An 18,208-nucleotide genomic window follows, 5' to 3' on the forward strand; every position below is an offset into this window, starting at 1 on the left:
AAAGTAAACATGAAACCTTAGACTCACAAATACAGGTAGAATATTTTCTTTAATTTTGTCAAATACAAATAGACTAGATATTATAAAGTATAATTCTTGCTTGATAACTGTTTTATTATATGTAATTTTATTATGTTAAAGTTAAAACCTTCATTTTTGATTAGACAAAAAAGGGAAGTGTTGTAGAATGTCGATCTGTATGCTGTGAATGTGTGTTGTTCTGATTGGTTGATAAATAAGCTGCTCTGGACTATGGCAAGGCAGCTTAGAGGCAGGCAGGAAATCCAGGTAGAGAGACAGGAAGGAGAAAGGCGAGTCTAGAGAGATACCAGCCAGATGCCCAAGGAGCAACATGTAATGGGATGCAGGTAAAGCCACTGAACATATGGCAAAACATAGATTTATAGAAATGGGTTAATTTAAGATATAAGAGCTAGCTAGCAAGAAGCCTGCCATGGTCATAGTTTAAAAATAATATAATAGTTTAAAAATAATATAAGCCTGTGTGTGTTTATTTGGGTCTGAGTGGCTATGGGACTGGGCAGGACACAGGAAAACTTCCGACTACAGGTAAATTTAAATAATTTATCTGACACGGATGGATTTTTAAATGATTCTGCTAGCCACTATACAAACACAGTATTGTTTTAGCCAATACTGCACAGCCTTGTGGCAGGAACATCTGACCCTCAAATCAACTTTGCACAGATTTCGTTTATGGGAAGTACCTCCTTAGCCTTAGCTTCCTCCCTCATCCTGGCATGTGCAACCAGTGACAAAAATGAGGTTCTATGCATGTTTCCCTAAGCAGAAACATCCACAGGACGATATTAGTGTCTAAATCATATTTATCAACATACCGTTTGTAACAAAACTTTCATGGTTTGGTATAACCAGTTTTAGGCAAAAATTAAAATGCCAGGTTATCATCTGCTTACACGTAGCCATTCCATTCCTGGATGGGTAGATCCACTGTGATTCCTTGCCCAAATCTGTATTATTTATTTTGGTTTCCTCAATTTTTATTTATAAGTGTGTGTGCATGTGCGCGTGCACCATACACACATGTCGGACAACAGACAACTCGTGGGAGCTGGCTCTTCCCTGCTGCCGGGTTGGACTGGGGACTGAGCTCAGGTCATGAGGCCCACACAGCTTCCTCTGCCTACTCAGCCCTCTCTCTCAGCCCTGGCTTTGGTTTGCTTGAGACAGGATCTTATTACGTAGCCCAGGTTGGCCTCAAGCTCATGGTCTCCCCGCTTCAGCCTTCTAAGTGCTGAACTATCTATCAGTGTGTGCCTCCACACCTGGCTCAAATCATGCTTTGAGAGGATGGCTTAAGCCTGGCAGAAACATGTGAGTGTCCCTTGCAGTAGTCTTTACATTTTGGGCTAACTTCACAAAGAATCAGCTTGAAGTAGACAAGGAAGAGTGGGGAGGAGACCACACAGGCACGCTCAGGTGCTGTTACCTGCTGAGTCCAGCTGTGCCCACTCGCTTGCCACGAAAGAGACAGGGCTCCCCTGCCTTATCTGAATAAGACACTTACGCCTCCAGAGGCTCACCCCCAATTTCACTGTGAATGTACGGCGCTTACTTGAAGGCTTCTAAATTCTGCCGCTCAAATTCTTTGCTTTCCAATTTTTCTTGGATGTTATCTAGCTTAGACTGCAGATGGCCATTTGTCTGGAGAGCTTGCTCGAGGCTCATGGCCAGTTTCCTGTTGTCCTCTCTAGTTATGTCCAGAGACTTCTGTAGCGGCTCCATCTGAAAGGGAGAAGGGCACCTGTAAGTGCAGGGCAGCCGGCAGAACGGTTTTACTCCTTACACTCTCTAAAGCGCCACAGAAATGATCAGCTGGAACTAGAGACACTCTAGGTAAAGTATATAATACACAAACAAACAGCTTATGACAGACATTGCTTAAGAGTCTCCAGAAGGCCACGTCCTGGAGAGCAGAGAACACTAGAAAATAAGAACTAGCTTACAGATCTTGATTTTCAGGAGTTTAACCAGTTAAACTGTTCTCTTACTGATTACATCACTTTCTGGTCCCATTGTCTAGGAGACTAAAACCCGGCAACTATTCCTTGTATAGTCTTCCCAAACCAGGCTTATTTAAGGGCTACTGTGAGGGCCCAGTAGGGGAAGGCACCTGCCACCCAGCTAGCTGGCTTGAGTTCAGTCACTTGTACCCATGAGAGGGAATGGATTCCCACAAGCTGCACATGGTACATGTATGCTGGCCTCCAAACAAACGTTAAAAGGCTTATACACTGCATATATATATATACATACACACACACATATACACATAATTAGTGGGCGTGTGTGTGTGTGTGTGTGTGTATGTGTGCGCATGCGTGCGCGCACGCCTGATCACTAATAGTGTCACCAGCTAGCTGAGATTATAGGCTGTTTTCTAAGGCATTTAACTCCTGAAATAACCTCTGCATTGATAAATGGGAAGACTGTGGACAATGTAAGAGGAAAAAAAAATCAGTCAAAACTATGATTCATTACCTATTTCTTATTCATAAATATGTCACTGTCCAAGACTCTTAATTGGATGAAAAGGAACTTTCTCTGTTTCATTTCAATTTTCTAAAATAGCAATGTCCCAATAAAACTGAGCAGATCAGCGTGGCCAGCTCTGACACCTGGCCTCTACCTCACTACTGTGCTGGGCCTCCACAATCAGCATCCTGGCCTGCCACTGGTCCACTTCCGCTTCAAGCTTCTGGACTCTTTGTTGATTTAGAGACCTAAAAATAGAAAGTATAGGAAATGACTAAAGAAGGGCACAGAAATTACGATGCCACTTGAAAGTACCAGGACACCTTTCTCTTGGAAGCTCAGATGGCTTCCAAAGTATCTACATCCAAAGTATCAAAATCTAAGAGTGTTGATAAATAACAACGACAGCTTCATCTTCAGGACAATAAAGGCAGGCTCATAAGGAATTAAAACTCTTGTCCCATGTGTGACTCAATCAGGCTTACTCATTAGGCTATGAGTCTATGTTTTTGATTGACTTCTGGGATGGCAGTTAGAATATTGCTTTACCAGTTGGGTAGGGTTTGGATAGCTGTTGAAAATTTTGCTTCTAAACATAATAGCTATGTTGAAATGTACTGTGACAAGTAAACAGTATTTTATATACTAGTCTCTTGCTTTAAAAAAATTAAAGTAATATATTAATACATTTAATATATAATATTTATATTTATATACTTATAAATATATTTAATACATATTAATTTTACACTTTTATAATATGTAAAAATAAAGATAAGCTCATTGAAGAAGATACAGTTCACTTGTTTTCTCATAACATAGAAGCAATATGAACCAGTAATATACATAATATATTCCAGAGGCACTATCAGCCTCAGACCATTTTTCCTTAGCCCCCCCCAAAATATTAAAGGTAATATTTTAATTATTACTTTTCATTTTATGTAATTTGGAAACACTGAAGGAAGTTCACTAATAAAACACAGCTAAAAATAATTCTCAGGATGATTAACACCTAAAATAATTATTAATCTTGAAATAATATTGCAATAAATGAATAAGTTGTTTACTTCAAGTTTGTGTGTGTGTGTGTGTGTGTGTGTGTGTGCGCGCTCCACAAGTGTTCTACTACTGAGGCTGATCTCTAGCTCTCTAGTTCAACTTCAGTTTTCTGGAGAATTAATATTCTGCAGAGCAGGACAGAATTAGGCTTAAACGGTGCAGAAAGGAGCAAGGTTAAAAAAATCCATGACGGGGCTGGAGCGATGGCTCAGCAGTTAAGAGCACTGGCTGTTCTTCCAGAGAGGTCCTGAGTTCAGTTCCCAGCAACCACATGGTGGCTCCCAACCATCTGTAATGAGATCTGGCGCCCTCTTATGGCATGCAGGCAGAATACTGTATACATAATAAATCTTAAAAAAAAATATTAAAAAAAAAAAAGTCCATGACGTTCGAGGACACACTTTTTTTTTCATGCCACTCTAAGATGGGCAACTTGAACTTCTTAGAAAGCTTCCTGCCTGTGGTTTAGCCCCTAACCTGCTAGTTCTTAAAACACTATATTTTAGCAGTTTTTCAAAGTCAATGATACTCAAGAGCCTCATGTCCTTCCTCGACACGGCAGAAAGAGAAATGTGGTACCTTTCCTTCTTGAGGCCGGCGATCTCGGAATCCCTCCGCCCGAGCTCTATCTGGACTTTCTCCAGCGCCCCCTGCATCTTGCTGTGAGAAGCCAGCACGTTTTCCAGCATGATGGTGACTTTGCAGTTGTCCTCTTTAGCCTCTGCTAATTGTCGCTGGAAGTTTCCCACCTAAAAGAAAATGAAGAAGAAACAGGGAAAGTCTATTCCACTTCTGTCCCTGAGTTTTTGTGCTTTCAGAAAGAGAAAAGCAGGTCCTACAGTCTGTGAGAAATGTGGCAGTTTGGGCACAGCTCACAATTAAGTGGACACACTGGGACCAACGAATTCTTTGGCTCAGAAGTGATCTCAGGCACGTGTGATCAGCTGTCTCCCGATGGGCTCAGAAAAGGAGAACACATTGGAACTGATCTGAGGATAAAAACTGGGGGAGAAAGTGGAAGCTGCTAAGGAATGATGTGGCCCATAGGTCTCCTCTTCAAAGACACAGAACACTCATCACTGGCTGTCAGGAAGTTTGAGATGGGCCAACAAAATGTTCAGAGTATAAAGTACTGGCCAGTTAGTCTGATGACCTGAGTTCCCTCTCTGGGATCCATATGATGGAAGGAGAGAACTCACTCCTGCAAACTTCCCTCTGACCTCCACAGTGCATCCACACACATCCATGCAGAAACAAATTCTATCTCTATCGTCTATCTGTCTATCTATCTATCTATCTATCTATCTATCTATCTATCTATCTATCTATCTATCTACTATCATCATCTATCTACCTATCATCAATCTATCTACCCACTCATCTATCTATCATCTATCTATCTATTGATCCATCCATCCATCTACTTACCTATCACCCATCTATCTATCTATCAATCTATCTATCTATGTTTGAAATTTGAGTAGAAGAGATAAAAATATGGCACACATACACAATGGAACATTATTCACACATAACAATTCTGTCATTTGTAGTAACATGGATGGAAGTGGCAGACATTAGGTTGAACTGAAATAACTCAGGCATAGAAAGATATGTGTTATATATGCTCACTTAAATGTGGAAGCTAAAAACCCGACCTCAAACAAGTAGAAAATAGTGGCTGCTAGAGCCTGGAAAGGGGGTGGAGGATGGCACAGGGTGGTTAACTAGTACAGTGGACACAGGGTGGTTAATTAGTACAGTGGACACAGGGTGGTTAACTAGTACAGTGGACACAGGGTGGTTAACTAGTACAGTGGTGCTGCTGGGTAGAAGGCAAACTCCTCATGCTTTTCAAAGTACAGCAACTTATCACATCTGCCAAGAGTTAGCTGAATGTTTCTCATATGAACAGTGTGAGTAGCTAGTAAGGAACACATCACGTGTTCCTGCGTCACAATTCAAGTGACACAGTTGAGGTGACAGGTATGCTGAGTATCCTGGTGTGACTGGATATAATATCCAATAAGTACACACAATTACAATGTGTGAACGAGGAAAATCTAAACACATTTTTAAAAGCTGTTTGGGAGGTGACTTCTGCTTCCACTAACTCACACAGAACACAGGAAAGTCAAGGAGAAACACCAGTGATGTCATTCACACTGAGCACAAAGAGGAGGCTGGGCAGGATGGCATCTGCCTGTAATCCCAACCCCAAGGTCAGGGATGCGGAGGGACTAAGACAGGGTAGACATTCTCGGACCAGCCTGGGCTACATGGTCAGACCCTGCGTTAAAAATCCGAAGAAGTTAGGACAGTAAAAGACCCACAGAAGGTGATTACCAAATCCGATGGAATTGAATAGAAAACAATCAGACTTTTCCTTGTAGTCACAGTGCATCAGTATGGAAAATTTAAAACTATTTTAGCCCATTCACTGATCACAGCTCCCCTTTGTGTGGACGGGAAAGGAAGCTGGGGGTGTGGCTTGTCAGGGCTCTCAGGCCCCGGTCAGGATGGACGTGCAGACAAGGACGCCTTGCCTTCTTGCTCTCTCTGTCCTCCAAAGCCTCCAGGTCCCCTCTCAACCTCTGGCTCTCTTTCAGGGCAGCATCGCGACACTTCACAGCTTGGGCCAGCTCTTCTTCGTTTTTCCCAAGAATAGATTTCATCTTGGAAGAAAAAAAGAAATAATGCATAACTTTCTGAAACACAACCAATCAGTGACTGTAATAAGGCACAGAAATGTCGAGAACAAACATGAATAATTAAATGTGCATATCCACTTGAATAAACAAACTCCACATGGGGTTACTTATGTAACTCAATTCAGTGAACACACAAACACACAAGATTAAGGCTATGGGGAGTTTCACAACTTTTGAAAAATGCAAACACTTCCAGACTAAGACAGACTTACAGAGCTGCCTCCATGAGTATGGGAAATGAGAAGAGTCAGGACAACAGAGGTAGAGGTTGGGAGAAGAGAGGACTCACAGGGAGCGGAAGGACGGGGGCAGCAGGAGACAGCCTTGACTAGGGAAGAGGAGCAAGCAGCACCTGACTTCCACCTGGCTCCCTGGCAGGGGAATCAGACGCCCTACCAAGAGGGTTGGCCTGCGGCAGGCTCCGTGGAAACAGACACCCTACACACAGAACAAGCCTCTGACCCATTTGAGACATGGGGGGATGGTGGCTGTCTCTATTTTGCTACCTTCTGTCAGAACATGGTCGAAGAATGGAGCTGGTTGAGGGGAATTCTGAGTGGTTGTGAGAAAACTCCAAGAAAACAGACAAGAGTCTAGTGACCTCAGTTTCTTCAAAACACGGAATTGTTCTTGGAATGTGTATTCATGCCCCACCCAGGAGTAGTGGATAGGAGTGAGCTCATTTTGTTCATTACAGATGGCTGTTATTTGTTTAGATGCCTCTATGGAAAAACATGTGTTTCCACATGTGTCTTGTCTCTGTGATTGAACACCTTATTCATGAAATTCTTAACCCTGAGAATACAAACTGTCTGATGCTCTGACTAAAGCTGGCTATTGCATGAGACTTTGGTCCGCCTCATATTTAGGCCCTCCTCTCCCAAGTTCAGGCCACCAACTAGAGTGGTAAACAGTTCCTCACACCTCACAGTGCCCTGGCTAGGTGCCATCTAGAAAGGGAAACTATTGGTTAAGACTGTGCTACGCCCTGGGCCTAATAAAAGGACCAATCAGAAGTCAAGGAACCTGGAGGAGTTCAGTTGACAGCAGGCTCCCCTTGGGCAGCGAAGGGTACAGAATGAGAGTGCTGGGTGCTGGAAGCTTAGCCCATCACCCGAGGATAAATGAGAAGGGTCTCTTAGCCCCGAGCTTGACGTCAGGGTGGAGTCGTCCTCTGGAGTCATTTGTCTGAGGCGGGAGTCCACTGTTGGAGTGAAGCTCGGTGGAGTCCTGCCTTCTTCAGCCTCAACCTCTACTGGGGGTTGACCCCAGGAGGGTTTCGAAAGCACGAGAGTGGCCCTTGTACAGATCTCAGTGCTTTGTTCCTCCACACGCTGCCACACACCCAGCGGCCATCCTTGGGCTGCGACACTAGCTACCCAAGGACATAGGGACTGAGAAGGCTTGGGGTAGAGGGAGATCTGCTGGGACAGACTTCAAAGCTAATGGTGGTCAGCATGGGCTCTGGTACACAGGGATGGGCATTCCTAAGTGAAGACAAGTCTGCCTGCCATCTACTGCAGCCTGATCCTGGGTTAGCACTGTCCTAAATGGTAGGAAAGGCAGACTTCAGCTGATTGCTTCTTTCTCCTTGGCAGACAGTTTTACTGGATCCATTAAGCTATGCTAATATTCCCCTATTCAAAAAAAATTTTTAGTAGTATTTTTTCCACTTCGCTTTAAAGAATGTTGTTGTTATTATTGTGTGTGGTATTATGTGTGGCTGTGTGTGTCACAGCACACGTGTGGAGGTCGAGAGGACAGCTTTGTTGAGTCAATTCTCTCCTTTTGCCTTAACAAGGGTTCCAGGGATCAAACTCAGACCATCAGGCTTGTGTGGCAGGTGCCTTTACTACTGAGCCGTCTTCTCTACTCCATTCAATTACTGGGGCTACTCTGACCATACACTTTAACTGCATAGTATACTGGCAACACTCACATCCCTTTTGCCACCCCATGGTTCCTGGTATTGTACCAGTTTTTAACTCATTTCTGTATCTTGTTTGGTTTAGAGTTGCTGCTGCATAGTGAGCGTTACTCTGAGCATTGCTGGAAATTGAGAGTAGGCTGACTACTAGGAAGGGTCTCAGATGAAATAGGAACAGACACTCAATCCTAAAATGCCGAAACTACAACAGAGAAATACAAGAAACATGTAAAAGGATCAAGGTACCTTCAAAGACCATGGCTCATCTACCACATCCCAAGAGACTAACATGGTTTAAATGCTACAGCAAGAATCCAAAAGTCTACTTTGAAAAAATAATGACTTCAAAGAAAAAAAACAAACATATGAAAGAAGGAAATCAATTCAGAACACAGATTTTTTTTTTTAAAGTCAGTAGGCCAGCAACATGGTTGAGAAATATAGTAAGGAAATTGATATTTGAAAAAGAAAAAGAATAGAATGTTAGAAATGAAAACTCAAATAAAAACCACCAAAGAAAGCATAAGCCATAGACTTGATCAAACAATGAAAGAACATTAGTGGGCTGGAGAGGGAACTCAGTGGGTCAGAACACTTGCCGTGCAAGCATGAAGACCAGAGTTTCAATCCCCATTATCTACGTGAAAGCCGGGCACAGCGATCTGTCCATGCCTGCAACCCCAGCACTGGTGGGTGGAAACAAGCAGACCCTGGCCAGCCGGCCGGCAGGGCTGAAAGGGAGAGCTTCAGCTCAGACAGAGACCTTGCCTCACGGATGAAATAGAGAGTAATAGAGGAAGATGCTTAATGTCCTCCTCTGGCTTCTGCATGTGCATATATGGGCGTGTGTATGGCCCCACACGTGTACACACACATATGCACACTATACCACACATGTAATGTACAACAAAAGAAAAAAGAGTACTAATAATGGAAGGTGAAAAAATATAGCATCCAGACACCAGGAAGGAAAACAAATAAGCATGACCACAACTTCCAAGAGCTCTTGGGACATGATGACAAGATCAAGTGTAAGAATCTACTGGATTAAAACAAGGAGGCTGGAATAAAAACTAACAGCATAGAAAATCTATTTTAACACAGCTGATCCAATGGAAGGTCATAGGGTGCACCAACCACACAGCAGGGCAGGCCCCATTTCCAGGAGTAGCTGGTCAACACAAGATTAACTTTGTGGTTTTTATTGGAGGGGGTTCTTTTGCTTCATTTAGCTTTGTTTTGAGATTTTTTTTTTGTCTTTTGATTTTTTAATTTTCATTTTTTTGTAGATTTTTAAAGTTAGAAAGAATATAAAGTTGAGTAGTTATAAAGGTGTGGAGGATGGAGGAGAAGTTGGGGAAGAGTAAAACATGATTAAAATATATTGTATGAAATAAAATTTTTAATTAAAAAAGGAAAAAAGTATCCTGGGATTTTCCCCAAATTAAAAAAATAATAAAAATAAAAATTATAGCTGAAATGTTCCAAATCTAGGGAAACAATGAATATCCAAGCACAAATAGACACTGTGGCCAGGGAACAACCTTCCATAGCACATTACAGTTAATATGCCAAAAGTACAAAACAAAGAATATTAAAAGTTGTAACACAAAATACCAATTCTTTACAAAGGTAAAACGTAAGGCTGAAATCAGGCCTCTCCACAGAAACCCTAAATCCCTGAAAAGTATGAAATGATGTATTTCAGGCCTTGAAAGTATGTAACTGCCAACCAAGACTGCCATATCCAATAAAGCTATTTTTTAAAATTGATGGAGGAAATAAAAATATTCCAAGATAAGATCAAGGTAAAACAATTTATGTTCACCAAGCCATCAATGCAAACAACATCTAAAGGAATCCTAAGCATAGAGGATTTGGGAAAAAAGTCTCAATCATGATAGCACAGGAAAAAAATTCCATACAAGGATGAAGCAAAAGAGAACCCACCATGTCTAAATCAATGAGCCAGCAATACCCTAAGATGAACAGGGAAGAAAGGAAGAATAAACAATAACCAATCCAACTAGAAAAACAACCAATAAAATCATAGTCATCAGTAAGCCTCTCAAAAATAAATAAAAAATAAATATAAGTCATGTTCACTCTACAATTAAAATGTGTGACCCAGATGATTGAACTGTAAATAAAAAAGAAACACATCTCCTGGGAAAGACACGGAGACTGAAAAGAGAACAATGGAAGTCAACGCGCCAAGCAGCTAAGAGAGAAAATAAACTGGTGTCGCTAGTCACATATAAAGTAGACTTCACACCCAAACAGAAGAAAGAAGGCTTGGAGGTATCAACATAGGAACCCAGGCATCAAGAAGATAAAAGAGTTGTAAATACACATGCATCAAACAATGAAACAATTTCATAAACACTACTGAACATCTGAAGGGACAGATAGGCCCAGACTTTAATATCTCTCTTCATCAATACATAGATCATATAGACTGAAATAAAAAATAAACCAGAGTTAAGATGAACCATAGATTAAACACACTTAACAGACATGTACAGAATATTCCCTTTTTCAGTGGTATAATGCACATTCATCTCAGTAGGTGGTGCATGACTTTATTAGGGAGATATGTACAAACATCCATTAATTCCAGATAGAAAACCAAAGGAAAACCAAAACAATTACTCTACCTAAGTCCAACTTGGAATCACTGAGTTTAGTGGGTTTACAGGAACATGAGTGAGGTGTTACTTTAAGGTGTATGGATGGCATTGGAAAGTCCTACGCTGGCATGATAATAACCCCCCTGAATCAGCACCAGAGTTCTGTCTTCAGTTAATCTTCCACCTCTCATGTGCCTCATCTAGAACCTTCCCAAGATCACATGCAGCTGGGAGGCAAGAAGAAATAGTGGCTGTGTGAGCAGGCATGAGTCTCACAGCCCTCCCTGCCTCTTCTACTGGAGAATAGAGATAGCTCCATTATCATTTCCACAGAGCCAGCTGTCCCTGTAATTTTCTGCTTATTTTATTGGTATGATTACCAGGAAAAGGTGTCTTTGTTACAGGATGGGAATGGGATAGTCGTGTTACATGCCAAGAAAAAAAATCTATAACAGAATCCTATGCAATCCTCTCCAAAATCAGTAACATTTTAGGTGATAATGCAAGTCTTAACAGCAACAAAAATATCAAAATAATTTTTCTATCTTATATCATACTAGAATAAAACCAGAAATCAATAGCCAGTGAAGCTACAGAAACTCCAAATATATTGAGACTGAACAATTACCCTTGAATAACCAGTGGGACATTAATTTTTTTAAACTTGAGAATCAAATGAACAGACAACCTATCTAAATAAGGATAGAGTTAAGGCAGCTCTTATACATAAACTTACAGTGTGAGTGCCGACCGTAAGAATCAGAGTGCTCTCAGACAATCTCAGGATACACTCTGCTGCAGGCTGCAGGAAAATGTAATGGAACCTAGCTACTATGACAAAGGTTACTACTTGGAAAGGTCAAGGACCTTTCTGAAGGTCAAGCAATGGCTTAAGAAGTCTTGGTGATAGTTTAGCTTTTGTATATACATTAGCCGGTTCCTACAATGATTTTCTTATATGCTATGTGTGCTTCCAAGAACTCCTAACAGTGTATTTATCTAAAATACCTATCAAACATCCAAGGGCAAATGATGTCCTGAACTAAGGTAACACCATTATGGAAACAGCACCTGTCTCCTAGGTCAGGTGGATAGCTTTATTTCTTGTGCAATTTTAGCTGAGACCCTCCTTTCTTATACAGCCTTACTAACATTACAGACTCCTAACTTCTTACCTAATCACTTCTAGACTGAGCACATAAATCCCCTTTTCTTGATATACTAACCGATCATTAGCTCTCAGTTGACCCCTCCTTTACCACTCCCTTTTTGGGTTGTAAAAGAAAGCCTGATGGTCACTCCCTGAGCAAAACTCTCATCTGCCTTTAGGACACTGGAAGAATTCAACCTTGGTGACCTTGCCCAGCCAGAGGATTTCTATTGCTTGGTCTTATAACTGAATACCTGAAAGATGGGGGAACTGAGAGGGATAAGGAGACTTAGAGGAGGATTTAGGGGGAGAGAACTTGAGGATGGAAGAACTAGATTGAAGGGCTAGAAGAGAGTTCTAGAGGAACGAGATGGAAGATGAGGAAGAGCCAGATGGGGAAGAACAAGATGAGGAAGAGCAAGATGAGAAAGAAGGAGATGGGAGAGGAACTAAGGTGGGGAGGAACTAGATGATGAGAACCCAGATGGGACAGAACTAATATGAGAGAATTAAGATAGAACTTAGAGGGAACAGCAGAGAAATCAGGCAGGAAAGGAGCTAGGCATGAGAGCAGAGTAGAAGCTGTGTAGAGAGAGAACTGACACAAGAATAAAGTGTGTGGACTAAGGAGTTTCGTGTACATAGATTCCTCTCTTATCAAAGATTAGATTATCAGTTGTAGATTCTTCCTGGACCCTGGGAGGGGACTATCAAGGGGCTGGACCCTCTTAGTCCTTGTTAACACTCCAAGTCTTATAAAAACAAAACCGAGCCAAACCCAGAAGCAACAGATGGAAAGAAATAAAGAATGAATTAAATGGGACACTAAAATAAAAGAACAATGCAGAGAATCAATGAAATACAGTTGGTTCTTGGGAAAAGATAAAATGTAGAAACCCTTAATCAAAAGCCAAAATAATAAAATAAGGAGTTAAAAGGGAGACACTACAACAAATATCAATAAAATACTAAGGACCATTAGGGAATATTTGGGAAATTTACAGTTTCAAAAGCTGTATGAAGAAATCAGGGATAAGCCAGGAGGTGTTGATACTCACCTTTAAGCCCAGCACTTGGGAGGCAGAGGCAGGTAGATTTCTTTCAAGGCCAGCCTGGTCTACAAAGAGTGTCGCAGGGCAGCCAGGGCTACACAGAGAAATCCTGTCTCAAAAACAACAGTAACAAACATGAATGAATGAATGAATGAATGAATGAATGAATGAATAAGGGATAAACAAATGGTTAAATTTCTAGAAACATATAAATTAATTCAAGATGACAGGAAAAAATTAAATAGACTTCTAATGAACAAGGAGGTTGAGGCAGCAATACAGACTCTCCCAACAAAGAGAAACACAGAAGGGAGGATGACTGCAAAATTCTACCTATCTTTAAAGAAGAAATAATACCAGTGCTCCTCAAATTATTCTATAGAACGGAAACAGGAGGAACATTACCAAAATCATTCCACAATGCCAGTATTACCCTCATACAAAACTGGCTAAGAACACACAAAAGCTGGCCATGGTAGCCTGTGCCTTTAACCTTAGCATTTATGAGGCAGAGGCAGACTGATTTCTGTGAGCTTGAAGCCAGCCTATCTCAAAAAGTAACCAAAAAACCTAACATAACAAAAAAGCAAGGGAATAAACCAATTTCCCTGATAACACAGATACAGATGTTCTTAATAAAACACTTGCAAATCAAATTTAATAACACATGAAAAATACCATACACAAAAATGAAGTTGGTTTCTAACTACAAAGTTACAAGGATGGTTAAACGTAATCAATAAACGGGACACAGCATACAGACTCAAGGACAGACATCATATGATCATTCAAATACATGGAGTAAAGGTAGACAAGTTTCAATATTCCTGCATGATCAAACCCCTGAAGAGCTAGGTATAGAGAGAATGTATCAACATAACATATAATAAATTATAGTGAATATTACATTAAATGAGGGAAATAGAATGCCTTTCTTGAAAAATAAGGAATGACATAAAAGTGAACATACTCCATTTAAGACAGTGCTTGAAGCTTTAGCTAGAGTAATAATCAAGAGCAGAAAATAAGAGATACAAATAAGAAAGGAAGCAGTCAAATAAGTATTGCTTATAGACAATATAATCAATCCCATGACATAAATAATCTTCATTCTTAACTTGGCCGAATTTAGAGTTATGGGACGGGGAGATAACATAGAAAGTGCTACACAAGCATGTAGTTTGATTCACAGCATCACATACAACCAAGGCGTGGCAGTGTGTACCTGTCAATCCCAAGGCTGGGTAGGCAGAGACTAGACAATCCCTTGAGCTTACCTGGCCACCTTGCCTATCTATGTGCTCTAGGTCTCATGAAATTCTGTCTCAAAAACTAGGATGAAGAAAGATTAGGAAGAGACCAGATAGCAATCTCTGGTCTCTACATGTCACGTGCATGAACATACACGTGTGCCCCACCCCCCAACACGAACACAACAGACACGTGCATGCACACACACAAATCACGTACTCTGGACACGTCTGTGAGGGTGTTTGGAAGGGGGTTTGGCTGAGGGAAAACCCACCCTGTACGTGGAGAGCACCATCCTAAGGGCTGGGGGTGGGGGGCTAGACTGCATGAGAAAGAAGGGCCCAGCATCGTCTGCTCTCTGCGTCCTGGTCCCTAGGACTCCCCAGGTGTGTCCTCCTGTTGTAAGGACTCCCCCTCGGCCTCTGCACCCAAACAAAACCCTCATTGTAGCAGCTGCTTTTTCACAGCAACAAGAAACTTTAGACCTGAATACTACAGAGATCCCACCCCAAAACCCTCAGATCTGAGGGCCCTATCTACATGATGCCTGGACACAGATCAACCTATAAAGACCAGTGACTATGTGTCAATAATGAATACACACCCTGAGAAAAAAGTTAGGAAAAAAAATCCTATTTAGAATAGCTTAAAAATAATACCTAGGAATAAATGTAACCAAGGATGGAAAATCTACACTGAAAACTTTAAGAAACCAAAGAACGAAACTGAGCTGGCACAATGGTCCATACCTGTGACCCAAGCACACAGAAATAGAGGCTAGTAATCCCAGCATACAGAAGTAGAGGCAGGCAGATTTCTGAGTTCAAGACCAGTCTGGTCTACACAGTGAGTTCCAGGCCAGCTAGCGCTACATAGTGAGACCCTGTCTAAAAAAAAGGCCAACCAATCAATAAATTAAAAGATTACATTTTTAAAAAAAGAACTTGAAGAATATACTAAAAGAAAAATTGACAATGTTCACAGATCAGTAATATTATAAAAACAGCTATCTAATCAAAGGCAATATGCAGATTCCCATATTACCCATCAAAATTTTGGGCATTTTCCACAGAACTAGAAAACACAATATAAAATTCATATGTGGGGCTGGAGGGATGGCTCAGAGGTTAAGAGCACCGACTGCTCTTCCAGAGGTCCTGAGTTCTATTCCCAGCAACCACATGGTGGCTCACAGCCATCTGTAATGAGATCTGGCGCCCTCTTCTGTATACATAATAATAAATAAATCTTAAAAAAAATTCATATGTGAACTCCTAAGATCCCAGATAGCAAAGTAGTCCTGGAGAAAACAAAAAGATACCTGGAGGCATCTCAATGCCTGTTTTCAAATTATACTACAGAGCTACCGCATTATAAACTGCATGCTGCTGCCACAAAGACAGACATATGGGTCAATGCAACAAAACAGAGGACCAAGAAATTAGCATCCCCACCTGAGTTTGACAAAGGTGACAGAAACATACATTGATGAGAACACAAGAGTCTTCAACCAAGAGGCTAAGAAAGCAGGATCTACACATGAAGAATGCAAGTAGACCCAAGCGGCTCCATGTGTGCGGAGATCAACTCAAAAGGCTTTAGTTGAACACTAAAACTCTGAAACTGCTAGAGGAAAACATAGGGAAGCACGTCAAGAGAGCCGACTCCCAGCTGATGAGATCATGGAGTCTAGAGAGAGACAAACTACCACTGCCACTTCCATCAAGCAGAATAGTTTCTCCTTACATTCTAAATACTTATCCCACAGTATTATCATCCCCCAGCTAAGTGTAGATCTCAGCTCTCGCCAAGAAATATTATTTTTACAGTAGTCAGAGACCACTACAGAAGCCCACATTGGTCAACATGCAGATAACAATTGACGGTGAGGTACCAACCCCAACTGATGCATCTACAACACGGCTCCTACACCTAATGCTCCGGGAATATCTCAGAAGAGACAGAAAGACCCTAAGAGGCACGGCATTTGCTGTGGGATGCTATCCTCTAAATACGACACTGAACTTGAACACTGTGGTCACCTAAAGAACTGCATGGTGACAATACCGGCTGACATGCCAAAGTGGATGGGAGGAAATCTCTCAAGGCTCCACTCCTAGAGGAAGATAGAGGCAATTAATGGCTGTTCAGAGAGAATCAGTCTTCTCAAGAGTAGAAACTGAAAACATGTGCAGTCCTAAGCAGTCAGTCCTAAACACATATCCATACAAGAACTCCAAATGGACTCGGTAAGCGGTGTTTATGGAAGCATATGTAATAACGATAATTAAAGAAGAGGTCATGAATATGGGAGGAAGTGGTAGTGGAGGCATGGGAGGAGTTGGAAGGCTAGAGGGAAGAGTAAAAACAATGTCAACGGTACTCAGTACACATTTTCAAAATTAAAAAAAAATCTTTAAATAAAACGTGCGCGCGCGCGCGCACACACACACACACACACACACACACACACACATATACCATGGGGCTGGGGCTGGCAAGCTGGCTCAGCAGGCAGAAGTACTTTCTAACAAGGCTTTTGACCCCTGTTAGACTCTAGGTAGGACCCACATGGCAGACGAGAATCCACTCTCGTAATGTGTCCTCTGACCTTCCCATGTATCATGGCACGTGCACTCTCCCCTCCCCACCCCACATAAAGATACAGCCACAGGCAAGAACTTTATGAAAAGGACTCACTCTAATAGCTCAGAATAATCAAGAACTGACCAATGAACTCTAAGAAATTAAAATGCTTCTGTACAGTAAAGGAACCCTCACTGGAGTGAAACGACAGCACACAAAATGAGAAAATCCTTGCCAACTACAGCAAGGACAGGGGTTAATGTTTACAGTTTATAAGGGATTCGAAACGATTAAACAAGAAAACCCCAAATCACTTCATATATGGACAAATGCATTGAACATACAGTTCTCAAAAGAAGAAGAAAATGGCAATCAGTATGTAAAAAACTATTCAACACCCTCAGTCATCAGAGAAAGGCAAGCTGAAGCTTCCTTAAGATTTCATCTCACCCCAGTCAGAATGGCCACCACCAAGAGAAAATGGCAGTAACATGGAACTCTCTCACACTGCTAGTGGGATGAAAATGTGTGCACCCACTGTGGAAGGCAGCGTGGATGCTCTGAAAAAATCAAGACCCACGCTCCCGCTCCTGTGCGGCAGGCCTTTTCTTCTGGGTCACAACCAGATCCCAAATCAACAGAGATTTATTCTTAGCTATAAATGCTTGGCCTTATCGCATGCTTGTTTTTTGCTAGCTCTTATAACTTAACCTGTTTCTCTGCATCTACATTTCGCCTCAGGCCTTTCACCTTTCTCTCTGTATGTCTCACCTTCCTGCTGCCTCCTGTCTGGCTGGCTGGTGGCTGCCTAGCTTTTGGTCCCAGGCACATCCCATCTTTCTCCCTCATTCTCTCCTCTTTCTTGAGCCTAGATTCCTCTTCCAATATATTCTCTCTCCTTGCCAGCCCTGCCTATCCTTTCTATTCCTGGCTACTGACTATTCAGCTCTTTTTCAGACCAATCAGGTGCCTTAGGCAGGCAAGGTGAAACACCAACCATCTTTATATCATTAACAAAGGCAGCAGAGACAAATGTAACATACCTTCATATAGTTAAACATTCCACAGCAGAAACAAATGCAATACATTTTTGCCCAGTTAAAATGATATTCCACAACACCCCTTTGTGTGAAAGAATCTAAGCAAACCACAGAGATACCTGCACAGCCACAATACTGAAGCAGTGGTCATGACAGTGAAGATGTGAAACCAGGCCACGTCCCCATAGTAGATAAATGGGTAAAGAAAATGTGGTATATATATTCATAATGCATTTTGCTATTTGTTGTAAAACAGATGGGAGTGGATAGCATCATATAAGT

At 41.6% G+C, this 18,208-nt stretch overlaps 1 protein-coding gene across 5 annotated transcripts in view; it reads right to left on the bottom strand.

Moving 5' to 3' along the window:
* The window catches only part of Ccdc150 (coiled-coil domain containing 150), a 95,494-nt gene that overhangs the window by 13,558 nt on the left and 63,728 nt on the right, over positions 1–18,208 (bottom strand). For all 5 annotated transcript variants that reach the window (XM_037210413.1, XM_028886408.2, XM_037210415.1 and 2 more), the window contains 4 exons: positions 6,126–6,254; positions 4,159–4,328; positions 2,672–2,765; positions 1,598–1,767 (listed from right to left, as the gene is read on the bottom strand). In XM_037210413.1, coding sequence (XP_037066308.1) covers positions 1,598–1,767; positions 2,672–2,765; positions 4,159–4,328; positions 6,126–6,254 — 563 coding nt within the window. The remainder of the gene's footprint in view (positions 1–1,597; positions 1,768–2,671; positions 2,766–4,158; positions 4,329–6,125; positions 6,255–18,208) is intronic.

The sequence above is a fragment of the Peromyscus leucopus genome, chromosome 13 (genome assembly GCF_004664715.2).
Source record: "Peromyscus leucopus breed LL Stock chromosome 13, UCI_PerLeu_2.1, whole genome shotgun sequence".
NCBI classification, from domain to species: Eukaryota; Metazoa; Chordata; class Mammalia; order Rodentia; family Cricetidae; genus Peromyscus; species Peromyscus leucopus.